The 21,259-nt window shown below is 48.7% G+C and overlaps 1 protein-coding gene across 7 annotated transcripts in view; it reads right to left on the bottom strand.

Moving 5' to 3' along the window:
• Positions 1 to 21,259, bottom strand: part of RBM33 (RNA binding motif protein 33) — a 136,517-nt gene that overhangs the window by 60,992 nt on the left and 54,266 nt on the right. For all 7 annotated transcript variants that reach the window (XM_047695867.1, XM_047695868.1, XM_047695869.1 and 4 more), the window contains exons 6-8: positions 14,236 to 14,407; positions 8,935 to 9,143; positions 5,128 to 5,410 (exon numbers count right to left, since the gene is read on the bottom strand). In XM_047695867.1, coding sequence (XP_047551823.1) covers positions 5,128 to 5,410; positions 8,935 to 9,143; positions 14,236 to 14,407 — 664 coding nt within the window. The remainder of the gene's footprint in view (positions 1 to 5,127; positions 5,411 to 8,934; positions 9,144 to 14,235; positions 14,408 to 21,259) is intronic.

Below are 21,259 nucleotides of genomic sequence, written 5' to 3'. Positions count from 1 at the left end.
ATGACTGCCCGATGCACGCGGTAAGCTCTCAGGGGGTCAGGTGTTATGGGTTCAACTGCGGTCCCCTCCCAAATGCCCACGCTCAAGTCCCAGCCCCCAGGCCCTCAGAACAGGACTGCATTTGGGCTAGGGGCCTTTAAAGAGGTGATCACAGTAAAATGAGGTCATATGGATAGGCCCTGATCCAGCTGGCTGGTGTCCTTATAAGAGATCAGAGCACAGACATGCTCAGAGAACAACCAGCCAAGTGAGAAAATAAAATAGCAATAACATCACATACCAAATGTTTAATTTTAAAAATGTCTGGTGAATGAGAAATAGAGAAATGATACAGCTTAAAAGTCAAAATTATTATAAAATCAGAACACTAAGATAAATTTTATTTACTATAGGTACTCGAGGAACTCTAGACATCAAGCCATGTAATGAGGGTCAGACGTCCACAGGTCCAATTTAAAGGGATGGTGTGTACAGAGCAGAGTCACCACCCATCAAACACAAAGTGTGGTGAAAAGAAATTTACTTGGATAAAATGTAAAACGGCAGAAGTCCTGAGAGAGAGAGAGAGAGAGAGCCTAATCCAATCAGGCAAAATTTCAAAATGAGAAGAGGTCAATTTGAGAGATTTTACATAGACCAAGACCGGGTCCCCAAGTCTATACAGCCTGCTAAAAGGCACTGGGGAAGGGGGAGGAGTTCATCAATTTAACCAAAGCAAAAGAGCAGATTGTGAAGTAGAGAAAGAAACAATTAGAGTATCTCTGACCTCAAAAGATTACAGTGAAAGTGAAAGACAAACTACATATTAAACAATATGAAGATGACGGTTTGTAGATTAAACACCAAATATAAAGTACCCAGACCTTCAAAACTATGTGCCACTGATTTTTAAACTTGGCACTTCAATATCAATTCCTGTCAGAAACCTCCAATACAACAAAAAGATTAAAAAATTAGGTCTCTCTACCTGCGCAGAATGAGAGCAAGAAAGCTAGGCACAGTCTCCTGGAAGAAATCTGATTATATAATTAACAGATTTCTTACACAGAAGCCTCCTCGTTAGTTGGCTGGCTTTCCTTTTTTTTTTTTTTTTTTTTTTTTTTTTTTTTTTTTTAAGTAAACTGTAAAATGCAACAAAAAAAGAAAGGAGGGAAAAAGAACAAAAGTGACAGAAGAGAGCAGCTAAGGACAGGTGTGAGGGGCAGATCAGAGATCCAGCCTGGAGAGAGGGCGTCGGTCAGACCACCAAGGCCTCTGCGAAGTGTCCCTGGGGAGCTCCTCAGTCTCCAGGGCCCGTGAGCAGGGACACTTCCAACGAGCTGCCTCTCTCTGCGCCGTGAGCACAAGAATTTAATACTTGTAAAGGTAACACACCATGCCGAACCCTCTACTTGGAACATTTGATATTTAACATTTATCTTTCTGTTGTCCCATGTATTTAACGGACTAAACTGATCAAGTTTTTAATTCATTACAACAGTTAAATAAGCAAAAATCTAGAACACAAGTTAAATTTCCACCAAAACCGGTTAATTATAATATGATGGAACCCTCTGTATCCCTGAAAATGTGCGCCACCAGGAAACAACATGCTTATGCTGTTACTTCTTTTAAAACAACATTTCCATGCACCTGTCGGTGGCCTGCAGCTCCGAGACCCTGGGGCAGTGTACGCACTAGGCACAGGAGACGTGCAGACACTGGCGGCCTCTCTCAGGAAGGGCACACTCATCTCCTGGGGAACACGCGACTCTTCAGCAGTGCCCTGTGCGGATGCCCAGCTAGGACAGGGCTGCGCCCTCCCCCCACAGCAGCCCAGCTCAAGACCAAAGGGACACTAAAGAAGGAACATGGGCTCCACAGCAGCAGGCTTCACATTGAAAAATCATTTAGCTGGTTCCAAGAGTGTAAAACCCATTGTCAGAGCTGGTCTTACATTTATGAACGACGAGCTCTGCGGTGCAAGGCCTGCCTTTGGTACCTGTCAGGCTGCTGACTTTTTGGCAAGGCACATGGTTTTCATATCTGGAAGCTATCCTGGGGTTTCCTTGAAGCTTTCCCACTGCAGACTTCTAACACTACTTGTTTTTATTAGGCTCAAGAGTACCTGTGCATCCCCCACCTGCCAGTTTTCCATTCAGTGTTTATGAGGAAATACACGGTAAACATGCTGACCTCAGTAAAATTCTTCTGACAAGCGACACTGAGTGCAGGTGCCTGTCCTAGGACACCTCTGCGGAAAGGGCTACTCTCGTGCAGGGGTGCGCGCATCCCGCAGCTGCTGCAGGAGACACAGGCTGTGGGCCCGTCACAAGGACGACCTTGGGCACGTCAGCAGCCCTACTGTCTGCCTCAGGAGCACAGAGCCTCGGCAGAGGATGAGGCGGGCAAAAGATTCCAGTATAAGCTGGGGACAGGCAGAGGCTGTCCGGGGGCCGGGGACCCGCTCTGCCTCCGCCTCCCAGGTCTGTAAAGCACGAGCAGTCTCCAATGACACGCCCAAGGCCAGCCTGTCACCTTCACCACCAGACATGGCTCCGAGGCACAGAACAATTTCAGAGCGCCTCCGGGCCACCGCCCTCCCCCCACACTTCAAGTCCCCTCTCAGGCTTCTCCCCAACTTCTGCAACTTTGGGATTCCAAGTTCAGTATCAGCAGAGCCCATGGGGGCCTCAGCCACCCCTCTCTTACTCAATGGGAAACTACACGCTCCCAAAGATGGGGCTGTTTTCCTCCCTGCCAGCTCTGCAGGTGAGGCGGGATCGCTCAGGGCTGTCGGCGCTGTTTCAGACCCAGCCCTGGCTCTCGCATCATCCCACGTGTCACCCGTACCCCCAGCTGCTGTCCGTCTACTGGCTGAACCCGTGCCCCCGAGTTCAGCTCCTGTCCTACCAGTCTCCCGCCCCGCTTTTAGTCCCGAGAGAGACCTCACTTCCTGTGCCCGGTCTCCTGGGTCCCCGACTGCCCTCCGGTACACGGCAGCCACATCCAGACCTGGCTGTCATCGGCGACCCACCTTTCCGCAGGCTCTACAAAGCCCCCTTCTCCCCTCTACCTTCAACCTCGCCACCTCACTCTCCTAGTGAGCGCACCTGCTTCTCACCCGTGACGAGCAGCGCCGTCCGCCACTGCCCCAGCACCTCTGGCAAATGCAAGCCGTGCCCCTGCCCCAAAGCCACGCTGCGGTCTGGCGCGGAGCCCCCACCACACAGCTCAAGTGGGCTGCAACACGCCTACACCCCCGCCAGCACGCCCGCTCCTCTGCTCCCCTAGAGGGAGGCTCCATCCCTCCTCTCCGCTCTTCAGACCCGCAACACCGCCCCTCCTGTCCACCGTCCTGCTCCTGTGTCCTGCCGTGCCCAGCAAACGCGGTCGCCCTCACCTGCACCCGAGTTCTCTCCTTCTCAACCGGCTGCCGCTTTCCCCATCTGAAAATAAGAAACGTTCCCTCAAGCCCACTTCCTCCTGCCAACTACCATCCAACTTCCGTGTTAGCGAAACCCCTTCAAGGACTGTCAATGCCACGCCCTCCGGTTTCTGTGCCCCAACCTCTCTCCAGCCTGCCTGAGTGAGACAGGCACCTTCCCCATGACTCAACCACCTGTCAAAATGCGCAAGCCCCCTGCCGAGGGCGGGCGTCGGCCTGCAGTCCACCCCAAGGGCCCCCTGTTGGCAGAGGCCATTTCCCACCACCGCTCACCCCCCGCAACTCTTCCCGCTTCCTCCTTGCTACCCCCTGCCAGGTCCCGAGCTGTCCAGGTTCCAGGCCTTGGGCTCTCCCCACACTTTAACTTCCCTCCTCTGGGCCTCTCACTGGGCGCAGGCTCTCGACCTACCTATGTGCCAACCACCCAGCAAGTTGTACCGGAACCTGGACCTCCTCGTCCGAACTCTCACTATGTGCACACGGGACGCCACCACCTGCAGGCACATCCGGAGCAGAACTTCGGGCCTCCCCCGCTCAAAGCCACCTCTGCCCCACCACAGGGGGCGGTTAAGTGCCTGCCTCAGATGCTAGATCCCCCAGCACCCCCTCTGCCTCCGCCCTCCCTCACCCCCACCCGGTCCATCGCGTCCTGCTGGGTCTAGCAGCTGACGGCTTTCCACCGTCACTGCCACCACCCCGATCTGAGCCACTATCGTGTGTTACCCATGTCAGCGTCGCCGTCCCCTGGCTGAACGCTGGCTTCCACCTGCCCCTACAGCCCACTCCCAACACAGCAGCAAAAATGACTCTTAAGCCAGAAACCAGATCACGTCATTCCCCTCCTTAAACTCCTCCAGTCACAGCCCATTTTGCTCAGAGGAAAAACCACGGCTCTTCGGAGGGCTTGAAGTCTCACGTGACAGAGGTCGCACGGTTCTTCTCTGCTCTCACCATTCCACTCACGTCATGTCATGTCTTTCTGGTTTCTGGAACACTCAGGGCGTGGTCTCACCCTCCCCTGCTGATCTCTCTGCCTGGAACGCTCTCCTCTGAGACAGTGACATCGCTGGCTCCCTGACCACCTTCACTCTGAGCTCCGTACGAAGCCTGCCCTCGTCTCCCAAGTTGCACGGCCGACTCCAGGCCCCAGGCGCGTGCTCTGCGCGCTCACGTTGCGCACGTGATGTCGTCTCTGTCTCCTAGACAGCAGGATCACCAGCGCAGAGGGCTTTATCTACTGTTTTTCAGCAACGCATCTCAAACGCCAGAGACGGAGAAGTCTCTCAGTCGGCGTGGGCTGAGCAGAGGTGTGAAGGCCCGCTCCACACCCCCGCTCCAAAGCGGCCTCCTGGCTCTGGGGGCAGCCGCGCCTGTGGTAGCACAATCGCGCGGCTACTCACTCGAACCCACCACCGGAGCGCACTGTGCAAACATTCCCACTGGAGGACTGATGAAGACTACCAGCTCGGGCATTTCCGCAATGACCTCTGCTGCCCTTGATCTTGAGAAGTTGCTCAGTGCTTTCCCCCGTGTTATAAAATACGAGGAACAAATTCTTAAACCAGTCTGGCTGGTCAAGCTGGCAGGTGCCTGGGGCAAGGGGAGGAAGCAAAGAAGCCAAACCGTCCTTACAGACGTGCCCATGAGGACGACTTGGCCGCAGGACCCCGTGGCTTTACAGGAGCAGAAGAGACACGTACCTTGGACGGGCGTCACCACCGCCCCTTTGAAGTGGGGGTTTATGTGTATGTTCTTGGGCTGCTGGGGGGTCACGGGGGGCGGGGTCATCATCACCCTCGGGGCCTCTATCTGGGGCGGCATGTGCACGCCCTGGGGGGGCGAGGCGTGGTGCGGGTGCTGCAGGGGGAGCAGAGGCTGCAGCTGCTGCTGCTGGAACAGACTTCGGATGGGCTGCGGCGGCGGTGGCGGCGGCGGTGGCGGCGGCTGAGGCTGCGGAGGAGGGATTAGTCTTGGAGAGTGCGTCTGAAAACCACCAAAAAAGAGGAGACAAATTCACAGAAATCAACATTCAGAAGAAGAGTAAGGGAAGGCTGACGCCTTACAGATCTACCCTGGTGAAACAGTGGGAGGGATGGTGTGAAGTAAGTTTGCAGGGACAACTGGTGTCACACAGTGGGACCAGTAAGCTGCACTGCCCGTCTTCAGCAAGCTGCCTCACAATGCGAACCAACCTCAGGGCAAGGAGGGAAAAAATCACAGCCTCAAAATAACTCGCATGGGGGGCGCCTGGGCGGCTTAGTGGGTTAAAGCCTCTGCCTTCGGCTCAGGTCATGATCCCAGGGTCCTGGGATCGAGCCCCGCATCCGGCTCCCTGCTCAGCGGGGAGCCTGCTTCCTCCTCTCTCTCTGCCTGCCTCTCTGCCTGCTTGTGATTTCCGTCCAATAAATAAAATCTTTAAAAAAAATAAAAAATAAAATAACTCACATGGATTCCAAAAGTTTACAAAATTTCGGTTCAGCCAGTAAAATTGCCCAGAGTGAGCCAAGCACTGTGCTGCAGGTTGAGCCCGAGCTGCCCTCGCCCTCCCCACAGCCAGTCCTGCTGCTCCTCTTCCAGAAAACCAGGGAACAAAGACAGGATGTGCACAAACAGCCGTGCCAGGTACAAGGCCTCCAAGAAAAGCCCAGCCACCCGAGGCAGCGGGGGACAGGAGGAGGGAAAGGGCAAAGACACGGCTGCTGGGGAAAACAAGGGAGCAGTGAGGCCATAGCCATGGAGACAGAAGACGGACAGAGGAAAGAAAACAGACACCCAAAGCAGTCCCGGGGTGGTCCCATCAGACACCAGCCCCAAGGCAAGGGAAGCAGCCACAAGGGCACGATCGCTGAGCACAGGGCCACCCCGTATCATAAGCCCCTATGTCAAGGTCCAAATAAAAAGTAACCGGCATCCCCCTCACCCAGAACCACCCCCCCACCCCCGGCAATGTACTGCAGGGGCTCCTCGTGCCAATCCTGCTTTCACAGGTCCGGCAGCTGGGAAGCAGAGTCCAGACCACCTGCGTGCACAAGTCCTGCTCGTGGCCACCCCTGAGGCCGGCCACGCTCGGTAGCAGAGGCGGCCACTTCGCTAACGCACCGTCTACCGCAGCACCTGCCTTCCCTGCAGGGCTGCCGATGCTGGCGGCTCCTGAAACCCCAGCGCCTGAAGGACCGCGGCTCCAGCCCGCAGCACGTGCGGACACCTACGGACGTGACACGCCGAAAAGCTCGAGGCGAGTGAGACACACCGCTCCGCAGGCTGTGGCGAGAGCCAAAGAGAGGAAACGGGCCACGGCTGGACGAAGAGCAACAGGGAAAGAGGCGTCTCAGAGGCACGAAGACACTTCGGAAACCAAACCGTCTGCAGCCTCGGTCTCTGGGAAGATTGTTCCAGAGACCCCGGGGCCAGCCCACATCCACGGCTACCCATGCTCGGGATGCCAGCGTGTGCCTCTTCTAGCGCACGGCGGGGGACGCGTGCAGCGCAGACAGGACAGTCAAGGAGCTGGGCACCAGCGCGCACAGAGGCCGTCTGAGCCAGCTCCGACCTGACAGTGAACGCGGGGAGCGTCTTCTGCTCACGAACACCAGGCGTGCTAAGGAAATCCCACGTTTGCGACCGGGAGTGTAGGGGCTGTGAGCCACGTGGAGAGGCCCAGGGCAGCTGGGGAGCGCAGAGCTGGCAAGAGGGAAGGGCCAGGGACTCAGACGTGCACAGGGAGGGCCGGTGGCAGGAAGGTGATGGCACCCAGCGTGGGCTCTGGCCAGGAGGAGGGCTGACAAGAAGGCCGGCCGCTGCAGCGGACAGATGGGGGAGGGCGCCGCCCAGCCCGACGTAGGCGGCTCGGGGCACAGGAGCTCCGCGGGGTGTGCGAGGCACCCGAGCGCGACAGGAAGGACAGGCCGGGGCAGGCAGCAATTCCCAGAGCACCTTGAGAGGAGCTGAGGCGGCAAGGGACCGACCTAAGACAAAATGCACTGATGCAAGGACATGAGGAAGATTCTTCTTCCCAGAACTCTAGAGAGTCGGGAAGACAAGACAGCTCTGGGCTGGGGAGTAACCAGGACCAAGAGCGTTTGTGGCCTGAGGACAGACACAGGTGGGAGCGAGGTTAAGTTCATCTCCGACAGCTTCGGTCCTCCTGGCAAAGTGGAACTGAGGAACACCTCGACTCGCACGGCTGGGCACAGAGCTTACGGCCCAGAGCAGGTCACGCCACAGGCTTATCTCCAGTTCACAGAGAGCTGCAGAGCCCAGCTCGGTCGTGAGAATGCCAGAGACATGACACCCCCAGGGCAGCGGCCACGCCGTCTTCCCCTTGGCTAACAATGTCAAAGCGCCCATGGCTCCTCTCAGCCCAGCCTCTTTGGGGAGGCTAGTGGGCTCACCTCCACTCTCTGTGGACCTCCCCTTCTTTCCAGGATCACAGAAGACACAATTACACAAGCCCCTGTGTGGCTGGTCCCCCCCACCCCAAGGAGGCCAAACTAACCAAACTGGCTGTTCAGTACACAGCGAGACGCTGGGGGTGCGGGCACCGGACGAGGAAGAGAAAGAAGGAATGAAAGGTCCAGCCTCTTTGCTAGGTGAGAAGCGTAAGAAAGAAAGAGCTGTATGAAGAAACAGCAGTTCTCAACATCGGCCACTTCTTTTCACTGCCAATTAACCCGACTTCTCTCCCCTTCCTTTACTTCAAAGTCGGAATTCTCACGCTGAACAGTAGGCGCCCTTTCCACCTCACCATTTCGCAAGTGAATGCTTCCTGACACTGAACTCGTCCACGAAGAGGCAAAGTGTGACCTTCCCTGAATTCAGATAAAAATGTAGGAGGGACATGCAGTAGACAGAGTGGACACATATTTGTATTAAATCAATCTGTCCTTGGAGATTGACTTCTGAAGGAAAAAGCCATAAAATCATAAGGCCACCAAAAGAACACGTAACAAAATAACCACTATAATTCCTTCCTTTGCTTCTGCGATATCTCATCTTCGAAATGCACACAAAATGCAACTGAGCTGAAATTCCAAGTACATGATTATGGGTAGGAGAAGACAGTTACTCTAAGAGAAACCGCTCCACTTAAGGAGAGACCTCTGGTAAACAGTATAAAGGAACAACTCTTCTGATAAAATCAACAGTACTACCTAGATCGGAGACGTAACCCAGCCATCTTTTTGCGTACGGTTACGCGGGAGCAGCAGCCCTCTACAAGCAGGGAGGACAGAAGCCAGGCTCCCCGGCGGTTCTCGTCCCTTGGAGATACAGGCCTCCTGTTACTTCTTTCTCCGTAAGCAGCTGTGTACGGAGTCCTCCCACTACGCGATACCAGGAGGAGTGAATTCGGACCACAAGTGAGCGCGAATTGTAAAGAAACTTTCGCCATTATTCCTACGATAAAACCTTAATTTCAGACTAGGAGATACACCCCGAGTCTGAAACCCATGGAGGCACACTTTCATTGTACTAAAGTCTCGGACTGTCGCCATGAAACTAAGCCTTACCATGCCGGGAGGCTGCGTCGGAAGCAGGGCCGGTCTGTGATCTTTTATTCTCGCCCGCTCGCTGTTGTCTCTCCTCTGGTCTCCCATTCCACGAAACGCCACAGAGCCTCCTCTCCTTCCGCCCCGCCTCGAACCAGAGCGCCCCTGCTTGTGCTGTCGCTCTCTTTCTTCGAACTCCAGCAACGCAGCTTTGGCTTCTGCTGAAAGCTCTGTTTGAAAAGATGGGTAGATGTCAGAGCTCTTCCAGGAGCCGAAACTAGATCTACAGGAGAAACAGGGAAGATACACGTGACAAGACACCCCGAGGCAGCGTGGGCCTCACCCACAGGGGTCAGTAGACTGGCAGTGACACCTGTTACACAAAGATGTGGCCCGCCCGCGAACCTCACCTGTAGTGAGGCACAGGAGCCACAGTGTTTTCACCAGAGACCACAAAAATGTGCAGGGAGAAGCTAAAAGGAATGCGCTGGGGCCGGACTTCACACAGCCCTCAAGCCGCCGCCATCCCTCCCTCTGCCGACAGGCGGTGCGGGGGAGGAGTGGGCTCAGCCAGGCCCCGGCCAGTGCACTGCGCTCGGTGAGACCAGCACCGGCGGCAGGGCTGTGCAGTGGCACGCAGACTCCAAATGAAATAAAACACATTACTGCTTATGCTGAAGTAAACGAGACTATCCGTGAAAACACTGCGAATCAATTAACTTCATACAATGGAAAACTCATTATCATTTCAGATTTATCAAAAAAGACCTTTACTCTGTGAAAACACACTTCTATCCATGCAGTCTGATATGGAAGCTCTATCAGATGAAAGCAAAGGCACAGAAGAAAAAACTCATTAATGCAAATGCTTGTGGGACACCCGGGAGATGCTCACCTCTCTGACCAATGCTTTAAGGACACAAAAAACACAGACTCTGGCCCTAAAAAACTTCAGCTGGCACATTATCATAAATTCCTAAAAGAGAAAAGCTGACTTACTCATATACGGTTCCTTTATTTTAAAAATATTACCTGAATTGGGGTATCTTACATTAACAAACGTAAACCTTCTAAAGGTTTCACTGAATCCCGAGAGGCATTCTTACACTTTCTTCCACAGTGAAGGGCAAATTTTAAACATTACCAGTTCATCTTCTACCTTGGATTCCATAATCACCACCAAACTCTTCCAAAATCTCTAAGCCACATTTCATTTTCTTGATATTGTTTCTATGGTATTGCCCTCCCCTTCAAATAAGTCTAGACCCCATTCAAAAGAAAATTTAATCTCCTCTTAACAAGCACAGACTTTTACTCTAATCTTGACTACATGATTGGTTCATATACACATTTTTTGCGGTGAATCAGCAATTATTTTTCTAGTGGTTCTAAGTGTCAAGATTAATTTCACTATCCCCAGTAATAAAATGGTTTCAAATGACATCTTTAATCAGCAAGTAAAAATGCTTTCCTCCAATTGAGACAAGCTGTCACAAAAGGTCACCAAAATATGACAGGATGGAAATTACATTTGTAACTTCAACTGAAGTGTTAATTTCCTCTTAAGTGTTTTCTGAACTATATCCATATTCTAAAGTAAAGAGATATAGTTGAATGTAACAAAGTTCTATACTGTATTGTCCTTTCCTACAATGTGTTTAATAACATTTGCATATAAATAATTTTTATAGTAGTTGGACTAATACATAATAGATAAATATTTATAGAATACACAGCTTATCTGGCAAAATAAAAATAACAAATGATAGTCTGAATTTTTTTATAAGAGAATTTCGATCAAGCAATTTGTTTAAAAAAAAAAAAAAAAAAAAAAAAAACCTTGCTTGTACTACAAGGACCATCACGTAAACTGAAGGCAGGATCCTATGGCTGGCACTATCAGTCTCGAACGGTTTATTACTAGATGAAAATATTCTTCCCACAGATCCCTGGCCTTAAACAAAATTAAGGATATTATTTCAAGAGAACAATATGTGGAAACAGTACGAATGTTCTTTCTTTAGGCTAAAGCAATAAAATGCAATTTAACATTTACATGTGCCAGTAAAATTTAGAATACTGCAAAATATCGATGCCTACTCATAGACTAATGGATTAAAAAAAAGGCCTAACTTGAAAGCAGTCTTTCGGGTACCACGTGTACTGCTCTCAAAGAAACTCTCAGGTCCAGCTCTGAGGGCCAAAGCAGCAGCAGCTCTGAACTTCTGTGCGGAGACTTAAGAAAAACCAGTCACTGACACCTACTTTTTAGAGATGGTTTTTGACATTTCCATTCAAAATACATTACTCCCATACACGTATCAGTTCTAGAAACCCTTCTCAGCTGGGTTCCACAGAGAATTAAAACCCTTAGACCCTACGGCATCCTTTGTACGGAATGAGCAACTCTATCTGCTATTAAGCATGTGGCTTTGTACCACCCTCAGGGAAACTGAGAAAAAGTCACATTTTCTGGAAGGCTTAGCTCCCAGAATGCTGGCTGACTCCTTACTTAAGATCTTAACCTACAGGAAAGCCCAAAATTCTACCTGAATTCAAAATCCACATCAGCGACTGTGTACCAGGTTCTGGAGCTGTACACGACTCCGCGGCCCGCACACTCAACGATGGCGTCCCCAATCTGAACGCGAGAACAACTAAGAGAGACCCAACAACCCAACCCTTGTAGGTTGTGCAGGGAACTCACTACCCACACGCAGGGTCAAAGGGTCAGAAAAAGGGGGTGCCAGAGCACGATTTCAGGCTTCTTTTTAAAGAGTGGAAGGTTCTCAATATCAATCAATGATAAGACAAAATCATTTTTGTCTTCAAAATGTTAAAAGACATCACTTGTCGAGAAATACGTATTCTATGAGATGACATGTAGACTCTGGCAGCAGGATACCTACAAGGAGTAGGTAAACAGCTACATACAGTCAAATAAATGTTGGGTGTTTCTGTACAGAACCTGAAACCGCGACCTGCCACCAAGCGCACGCGGACTGACGGCCTGACGGGTCAAACGTACGCAGATTTATGGTTTACCAGACACCGTAGCAGCTTCTCTGTCTCAATCAGTATTTTCTTTTATGTAAAACTAATCTTTTGTTGGGAGAGTGGGGGTGGGGTCAGGGTAGTAAGAGTGCACTGTTTTAGGAAACCCATCTGTAAATGGGACAGAAAAATCCTTTTTGTACCGGGAATAGCCCTAACTTTGAGTTACTAGAAAACATGTGTTCCGAGCGCTACGCTTGCTTATGTCAAGACTCACACACATGGAGCAGAGACGGACACATTTAAGCGCCGTTTCCACTTGCCCTATTACCTGGCTAAATCAGCACAAATGCATTTAAGCCTAATTTCTTAATGTTTAAAAGAATGGCCAATGTCCAACTGTTGACGCTTGCAGCCCCCTCCACCTCTAAGGACCCCAGACTCTCTAGCCTGTATTTAAAGGCTCCAACCTCTTCTCTCAGGAGGTACAAATGACCCTGAAGAGAGCAAAATGAGGCAAAGGTCCCGAGACGGAGGAATGAAGCCACAGAGACGGTGAACACAAGCAGGTCGAACACCTGGGCTGTCAGTGCCCGGGGCAGGTACAACGCACAGAGATGACCCCGGCTGAGGACAGGAGGTGGGAGAGGCATCGAGGTTCAGGGGAAAGTGACCCTCACGCTGGCCTACAGGAAGCTGGCTACAGACGAAAAAGGCCCTTCTCGGTGTTTGTCGAGTGACGTCACACCCTTAGAACCTGCAGCTATCCCCGTTATTATGATGTGACACACAAGTTCCACCACCTGGGAGAACAATGCCACAGCCACTACAAAACCGCAGAGAAGTGATGAATTCTCCCTCTGTGCCATTCAGCCTGGGGCGTCCACGCTCCCTTTTCATCCTACTCCAGCCCGAGCCTGAGACATCTGCTCTGCTGTGTAATGTTACCTATCCCTCCTGCTGAAAGATGCACTTCTGTTCTTTCCCATCCTCCCGTGTTCCCAAGACCGACGGCACATCCTCTTTCTTAGCAACTTATGCCGTCCTGCTTCAGCCCAACTGGCAACTTCACAGCATGACTTGAGCTAAGTGCAGAGCATTCTTGGGTCAAAAGCTAGAGGAGGGGGAAATCAGAGGGCAAAGAAGCAGAGACTGCCAGAGTCCACCAGTAATCGCCCCACAAATCTCGCTTCGTAAAGGTAACATGGAAATACAGGCTCGCTGTTCGTCTGTATACACTGGGCGCCTGGCATCCTCATGCAGAAGTCCCATCTGCCACTTAGAGACCCGTGTTCATGTTTCCAAGTGAAAAGGACTATAAAAAAATGGTTAAGAAGTGATCAACGTAGTGACTGACAGTTAGTTCCTCAATTTTTATTTTGACCCGAAAGTGGGTAAACCCTATCCTCCCACCGTCCCACGTCCTCTCCCTAGAATACAGCACGGTATCCCAACGGGTAAACTCTATGACCTCCCCTGGCCCGAGAACACCGCACAGTACCCCAGACGTTCTTAAAGAAGAATCCCAGAGCAGCAGGGGCACCGCCACCTGCCAACTCCTCAGAAACATGACCGTCCTGGGCAGTGCCCTGAACCAACAGACTCGGGAGAGCTGGCGGGGGGTCCGGGAATCTGTGTTTCAACAAACCTTCCAGGCGATTCTGTCGCTCAAATTGGAGAACCACTGCTCTTTCCTCTGCACTGGACACTGGAAAAATCAAACCCCTAGGGGGAGGGGAGGGTGACCAGTGAAGGGCTCTCCGCTCTCAGCAACGGCCTGCTGCGGGTCCTGCAAAGCAGTGTCTGCTCAGAATGACAGTCAGTCAATCATGTCTATAAACAAGGTACCTTAGCTCATAAAACATGGGAGAGGAAATCACATCCAGGAGAAGAAAACAGAAAAAAGGTGGTTATCACAACACTACCGGGAACAAAATACGAGTAGTCTGGTCCGGAATCAGCCTTCCAGAAGGATCAAATGGCCCTGCGCCACCCCCACACCACCCTCCCAGAGCCAGCAGGACCTGCACGGTATATGCCTGAGAGCAGGTCCAAGCCATCAACTCCAAAAGAAAAAGCTATTAAAAAAATAAGCAATCAGATACTTTATTCAAATATTTGTAGTCCAGAAGACAGTCATTTTTACAGAATGACTTTTACAGCACTGTAACTCAGCTCTAACGTCACGCAGCCCATGCACACTCTGGACGGCACACGCAGTAACCTATGGAGTCAAACGGTTTCTGCCCATCTGAGCCGTCACGACAGAACGATGAAGGAAGCTGACACGGGAGTGAAGAAGGATGGGAGACAGGCAAAAAAAGTTACCCAAAGTTTCTGGAATGTTCCTTCTCTCTCTAGTTACATCGGAGAGCCTAATAATTGTTCCTTCTTTCCTTTCAGTTTTGAAACGTAACCGTCCAGATTCTTCATCATCATCATCTTCTTCATCTGATTCTTCTTTTATGTCCTTCTGCAGTTCCAAAGTTTCCATACCTCCCTAGAGCGCCGACATACAAAACAGAAAGGGATTGACACTGAGTTCACATCCTTTTGAATTAAATACTGAAGCATGATCGATACACACACACACACACACACACACACGTAAAGGTTCTTTATATTTAAGATGTAAAGATACTGTAAAATGTTCCATGACAAGGCCATGTAAAACACTAAACTGATTCCAGGAACAAATAATTTCAAACATTAAAAACAAAGTCAGAAAAAGTTCAAGTCTTGCTTGTAATTAATACACAATATATTTTTACTTAAACTTCTGAGAGAGAAAACATGAACTTCTTCCTTCCTTCTTTTTTCAATTTTTTTAAAGTAGGCTCTGTGCCCAGCTTTGGGCTTGAACTCACAACCTCGAGACCAAGAGTCGTATGCTCGACCAACAGAGCCAGCCAAGGGGCCCAAGAACCATAAATTTCAAAAAGCCCCTGCTGGCCTCAAGCCTGATCCAGATTCCAGCAAAATTCAACATATACATTAAGCCAGCACTGGAGTTCCATGAGTCATCAGCATACGTCCCACCATGTGACTTACATGCGATGAGAGCACACTCTTTCCTGTCACACAGGCTCAATGTTCCCAGTAACCCCTGACCTCCTCTGCCATGGTTTCTACTCTTGGCACGCACGCCAAAACTGCTGTTAGGTGGGTTGGTTTCTTCAGACTCCAAAACCCTGTCCTCACCCACTCTTAGCCTCTCCCTCCTTTCCACATCAGAGTTCATCTATCACTGCCTCCGGCTCAGACTACTGCAACAGAGAAGCCAGGTTTTTTTCTCAGTCATGCTAAAACCAGCTTTTATCTTTTATTATATCAGCATTCCTACAGAAATACTGCCCAACCTAGTCCCAACTAAAAATTTCTTCATCAACAATTCTTACTTTAGCCCTGATATTCCCGTTGCTACTGACCACTTTTCCCCTTGCACTAGGAGTCGAGGTAACCTCCTGGGAGATAAAATACGGACTTACAAGAGCCAGGTTCATTTAAATACTTTTTGTAAATGTAAAGAAAACAGAATTTGCCCCTTTATTCTCATGATTCATAATTTTAAATGTCCTTTACTCTCAAAGGAAACAAAGATGAACCACTTTATTAGAAAATGCACAAGAAAAAGTTTAACATAAACCAAAATACAATTGTTTTCTATTCTTCCCCCAACACTTTCTGTGCAAAAAGATCAACTACGAATGCACATACTCGCTGCTATAAATACTCACGTCTCTGACATCTTCGGGAGTTCAAACACCTGAAGATAAAATGATGACTGTATAATGACGATGACACCACCACCTTCCAGTATTCCGACAGTCAGTCTACCGCGGAATTTTAAAGTACCCATGTCTTGGCATTTGCTCGTTTGAGATCAGTATTTCTGTCTTACTGAACTTCTGAAACCAAAATGAGTAACACGGATGCTGGGCCCAGCCGGGCTTGTTCAAACAAAGGTTGGCTCACTCACGAAAGATGCTTCCCACTTCCATAAGGCTCCAGAGCAGCGCTGCTCCAATCCAGCGTTCACACCCATCCCCGGGAATCCTGTTACAACAGACTGTGATTCTGCAGGTCCACGGTGGGGCCCGAGACTGCATTTCTAACAAACTCCTAACACGCTGGTCCAGAGACTACGCGTTTTGAGTGGCAAGGCCACAGAGGAAGAAAGAAATGGCTACCAATAAAGCAAAGATTCTACTTCCTACAATGGTCATTTCTAATGTAGCCCTTAACAGTAATTCCAGTGCAAAGACTTTCCAAGCAAATTTAACATAAAACACGACAAGACTGAAATCCATAAAGTTCATTTTGCATCCGAATCTCCACCTAAGAAATCAAGAGAGGACAAGGACGAGCTGAAAATTGTTTCTTTGGAGCAAATACTACAGCCCACCGGACACAAACCAACCCAGTCTACGCCCCAGCAAATCGCCTTCCCGGACATCTCACCCAAGAGAAACAATCATTTACGTTCACAGAAAGAGCCTGTAGGAACATACTTGTGCTCTCTTCTGGATCACCGAAACCAGATCGACAGTAAGTGAACGGCCACGTGACAGGAGCCACTCAACACTCACGAGCAGCAACAGGGAATCGACTACGGACATACACGTGGGGCGAAATCACAGAAGCCCTGCCCGAGGAGAGAAGCCGATCACACGCTGCAACGAGTCCACTCCCAGGCCGGTCTCCAGAGAACACATCACACCGGTTGCCACTGATTAAAAACAGAGGGAAGGCAGGACTGCAAAATGACCACATACGGTAGTTTTTGAGCGGTGGAACTCCCGGAAGGCAAGCTTCTGGCTGAAGTCTCAGAGGCCAGTCAAGCCTTGAACGACACGAAGGACTACACAAGCCCAGAACCCTCACGCTAAACCACGGCCTGGCCTCGCCTGCCTCAACCACAGCCGACCACTGGACAACCTGCACTGAGCTGGACTCGTGCCTTCGAGCACCTCTTATTCTAAAGACTGGCTCAAAAAAAAAAAAAAAAAAAAAAAAAAAAAAGGGCATCTTTTTTGGCCATATGATTTACAGAATCAAATAACCTATCTGCCAACTGCTGAGTTTCTCCACATTTTTTTTAAATATTTTACTTATTTATTTGACAGAGACAGACAGCAAGAAAGGGGACACAAGCGGAGGGAGTGAGAGAGGGAGAAGCAGGCTCTCCGCTGAGCAAAGAGCTCGATGTGGGGCTCCATCCCAGGACCCTGGGATTATGACCTGAGCCAAAGGCAGATGCTTAATGACGGAGCCCTCTAGGCGCCCCTCTCCACAGTTTTTACAAGTACCAGCTAGTATTCTACTCATAAGTAAAACTCCAATGAAGAACAGTGCTGGTGACATAAAAATCAAATTATCGTAAGATACTATAGTGTATGAAGTTAAATATGTGTATCTGTGATCTCATTACCAGGCTTTCCAAAAATACACAGAGACTTGATTTTTAACTACTTAATTATCTTGAAAACCTGACAGATGTAATTGTAATTCTTAACAGAGGGTACACATGAAAACCATCATGAAAGTTCTTAAAAATAGACAACTCTATCAAAATCTTGCCACGTACAGTTGACCCCTGAACAACACAAGTTGGAAATGCACGGGTCCACTTGTATGTGAATTTTTTTTGGTTAAACACAGTACTGTAAATGTCTTTTCTTTATGATTGTCTTAATAACATTTTCTTTCCTCTAGCTTACTTTATTGTAAGGATATAATATATAATACATATAACATACAAAATAGGTGTTAATCGACTGTTATCAGTAAGCTCTTAGCAGTGATGTTCTGAGGTAGTTAAAAGTTACACGCAGATTTTCAACTGAGCGGGGAACAGTGACCCCAACCCCAGCACTGTTCAGGGTCAAAGGTATAAAGGATTAGAAAGTCTAGCGCTACTGGGTGGCTCAGTGGGTTAAAGCCGCTGCCTTCGGCTCAGATCATGATCTCAGGGTCCTGGGATCGAGCCCCGCATCGGGCTCTCTGCTCCGCGGGGAGCCTGCTTCCCCCTCTCTCTGCCTGCCTCTCTGCCTGCTTGTGATCTCTCTCCATCAAGTAAATAAAATCTTAAAAAAAAAAAAAAAAAAAAAGAATTAGAAAGTCTAAGGGAAAGCAAGATCCAGGCCTGCAGATATTTTTAAGTTCTCCAGATAATTCTGAAATGAACCTGGGATCTAAGCTTTTTAAAAGAAAATTCAATATTCTTTCCCAAACCCAAGGGGAACAAAAACGGGTGTTCTCTGAAACAGGGTGGGGAGAAGCATAGAGAACATAGTTTTTAAAGCATAGTTTTTAAAAATTTACTGAAAGTTTTTAATGTTTACAGAATATTTTAATAGAGAATAATTCTTTATTATACTAAGAAATAGAAATCAAATACAAGTATTAATTCTACCAATTGTGAAAATTTAGGGGCGCCTGGAGGGGCTCAGTCTGTTAAGCATCTGACTCTTGATTTCAGCCCAGGTCATGATCTCAGGGTCCTGAGATTAAGCTCCGCATGCAGTAGGCAATCTGCTTGAGATTCTCTCTCCTCCTGCCTTCGCCCCCTCCCCACTGCTTGCTCACTCACACTCTCCTCCCCCACTCCAAAATACACAAATCTTTAAAAAAAAAAATGGTGAAAATTTACAAGTTGTAGAGATGGAGCAATCAAATTGCACAAAAATTCTAATTACAGACCATTATCCTTCATAAATACGGACACAAAATTCCTCAAAAAAACAAAAGCACGTTGGATCTAGCAAAATATAAAACAGGAAAATATATCACAACTAAGTGAGTTAGCCAGAAGCACAAGGTTGATTTAAGATACAAAAAAATTAATTTACCAAATCTTAGAGAAAAATTCCAAATATATGTAGATAGCACCCCTGCCCCAAACCCTCCCTCCACCAGAGGCAGAACTCCAGTCCGTCCGCCCTTGAAGGGCAGACAATGAGGGACTTGCTTCTAAGGAACAGAGCACGGAACAGGAAAGACCATACTTTGTAGATCTACTACCTGTAACTGGCAAACAGGACGTGGCCATGTGATCAAGAGTGACATTGGCAGAGAAGTCCCATAGCCAGTGGTATGATGGATGAGAAGGGCAGCCAACCTCTGTGGCATTCCTTCCAACACCCCCCAGGACCCAGCGTAATCACGAGAAAGTATCAGACGAGCCCAGACTGGAGGACACATGCTATGGGCTACGCGGCCAGCGCAGCTCTAGACTGGCGTGGTCATGAAGCGCAGGCAGACCAGAGGGGACACACACAACAGCGTGGACCCTGGGACTGGATCCCAGAACAGTAAGAGCACATACAAAATTCCTTGTTAAAGGGCAATAAAAAAGTCTGGAGTATAGTTAACAGTTTTTTAAAACTCAGTTTAATTCACATTAATAAAAGAAAAGACAAAAACCACAGGAATATCTCAAAAGATGCAGAAAAAGCACTGACAAAATTGAACAGCCATTTCTCATTCTTTTAAAAAAAAAAAAAATCTCAACGAACAAGATACGGAAAAGAGCTTCAATCTGATGAAACACACACCAACTTCCGGTGAGCTCCGGTCACTGACTTGATGAAACACTGGGCACTCCCCACCGTCAGGAAGCAGGGAGAGTGCGCGCCTTCGGTATTTCTCTTCTTTCCAAGAGACGAAAGAAAGCAAAGCACAGGTAGGATATGAAGAATTAAAAGTGTGTGTGTTAACAGGTAACACGATCACTAAGCCATCCGTTTTCCCCCAGTCTGATGGAAAGATAATAATGCCTTCCCTACCCAAATCCCAATCAGACTTTCAGCAGACACTGGCAAATCAGTTACAGAATTTATATGAAGTTCAAAGGACCTAGAAGAGCTGAAGCAATCCTGAAAAGGAAAACAAAACCTGTGGATTTACATTAGCAGCCTTCATGCCGCGGTAAGCAAGACAGTGCAGTATCAGCGAGGGAACAAGAGAGGTCCCAGAAAGAGCCCCAAACTTAAATGATCAATTAATTCCCAACGTAAGCACTAAGACGATTCAATGGGAAAGGAAGGTTTTACAACAAATAATGGTGCAAACAATCAGATAAACATACAGGGAAAGTGAAACTCAGATACACAAACATATTAGCTGAGACAGATCACAGACCTAAACGACAAAGAGTTAATGCTAAGAAAGCTTCCAGAAGAAAACACAGGCTAGTATCTTTGCAGCTCTGCGGTAGATAAAGATTTCTTGGGTCACAGAATTACCTGGTCTTCATCAAATTAAAATTTTCTGCTCATGAAAAGATACATTTAAGAAAATTAGAACAGAAGCCACAGGCTCAGAGAAAATACCCACTATACATACAAACACCTGTCTGTCTATACATCTGACTGTCGATCTAAGGGCACCTGGGTGGCCAAGTCAATTAAGCGTCCGACTCTCAGTTCAGATCAGGTCATGATCTTGCGATTGTGGGATCGAGTCCCACGTCGGGCTCTGTGCTCAGTGTGGAGTCTGCTTCAGATTCTCTCTCCCTTTCCCTCTTGTGCATTCTCACTCTCAAATAAACAAACAGATCTTTAAAAAAACATCTACCTAGTACACACAGACAGGAGCTTTAGAGAATGTCTGTTCTATGCAGAGCATATACAGATAATTTATATTCTCTATGTGGCATACACAGACTGTGCACAGCATACACAGACAAAGATGAAAAAGAACCCATTTTTTTTTTTAAAGATTTTATTTATTTATTTGACAGACAGAGATCACAAGCAGGCAGAGAGGCAGGCAGAGAGAGAGGAGGAAGCAGGCTCCCTGCTGAGCAGAGAGCCCGATGCGGGGCTCGATCTCAGGACTCTGAGATCATGACCTGAGCCGAAGGCAGCAGCTTAACCCACTGAGCCACCCAGGCGCCCCAAAAGAACCCATATTTTTAAAGACTAAAAATGGACACAAGGAAGATCTAGAAGTGGAATCAGCACACGGAAGGGCGCGTAATACCAGCAGCTATCAAAGGAACACGCTGGAAGCATAATGACACCAAGTGAAAGGACTACATGGAAGCGACGGACACTACGAGTGATGGCGAATGCAGATTCTCAGGCAAGACCACGGGAGCACGAAATGATACGACCACTCTGGGAAACCATTTGGTGGATTCTCATAGAATTAACTTCTACTCTGTCTCAGTAATTCCATTCACAGTTAATACCAAGGAAAATGAAAAGATACATCCACTAAAAGATATATAAGATAATCTTTACAGCTGAATTATTCATGACTTTAAAAAAAAAGAAAAAGAAAAGAAAACCCAGGTGCCTGGGTGGCTCAGGGGGTGAAGCATCTGCCTTTAACTCGGGTCATGATC

Source organism: Lutra lutra, chromosome 11 (genome assembly GCF_902655055.1).
Source record: "Lutra lutra chromosome 11, mLutLut1.2, whole genome shotgun sequence".
NCBI lineage: Eukaryota > Metazoa > Chordata > Mammalia > Carnivora > Mustelidae > Lutra > Lutra lutra.
The sequence above is the reverse complement of the archived record's forward strand: the minus strand, read 5'-3'. Positions and strand labels throughout refer to the sequence as shown.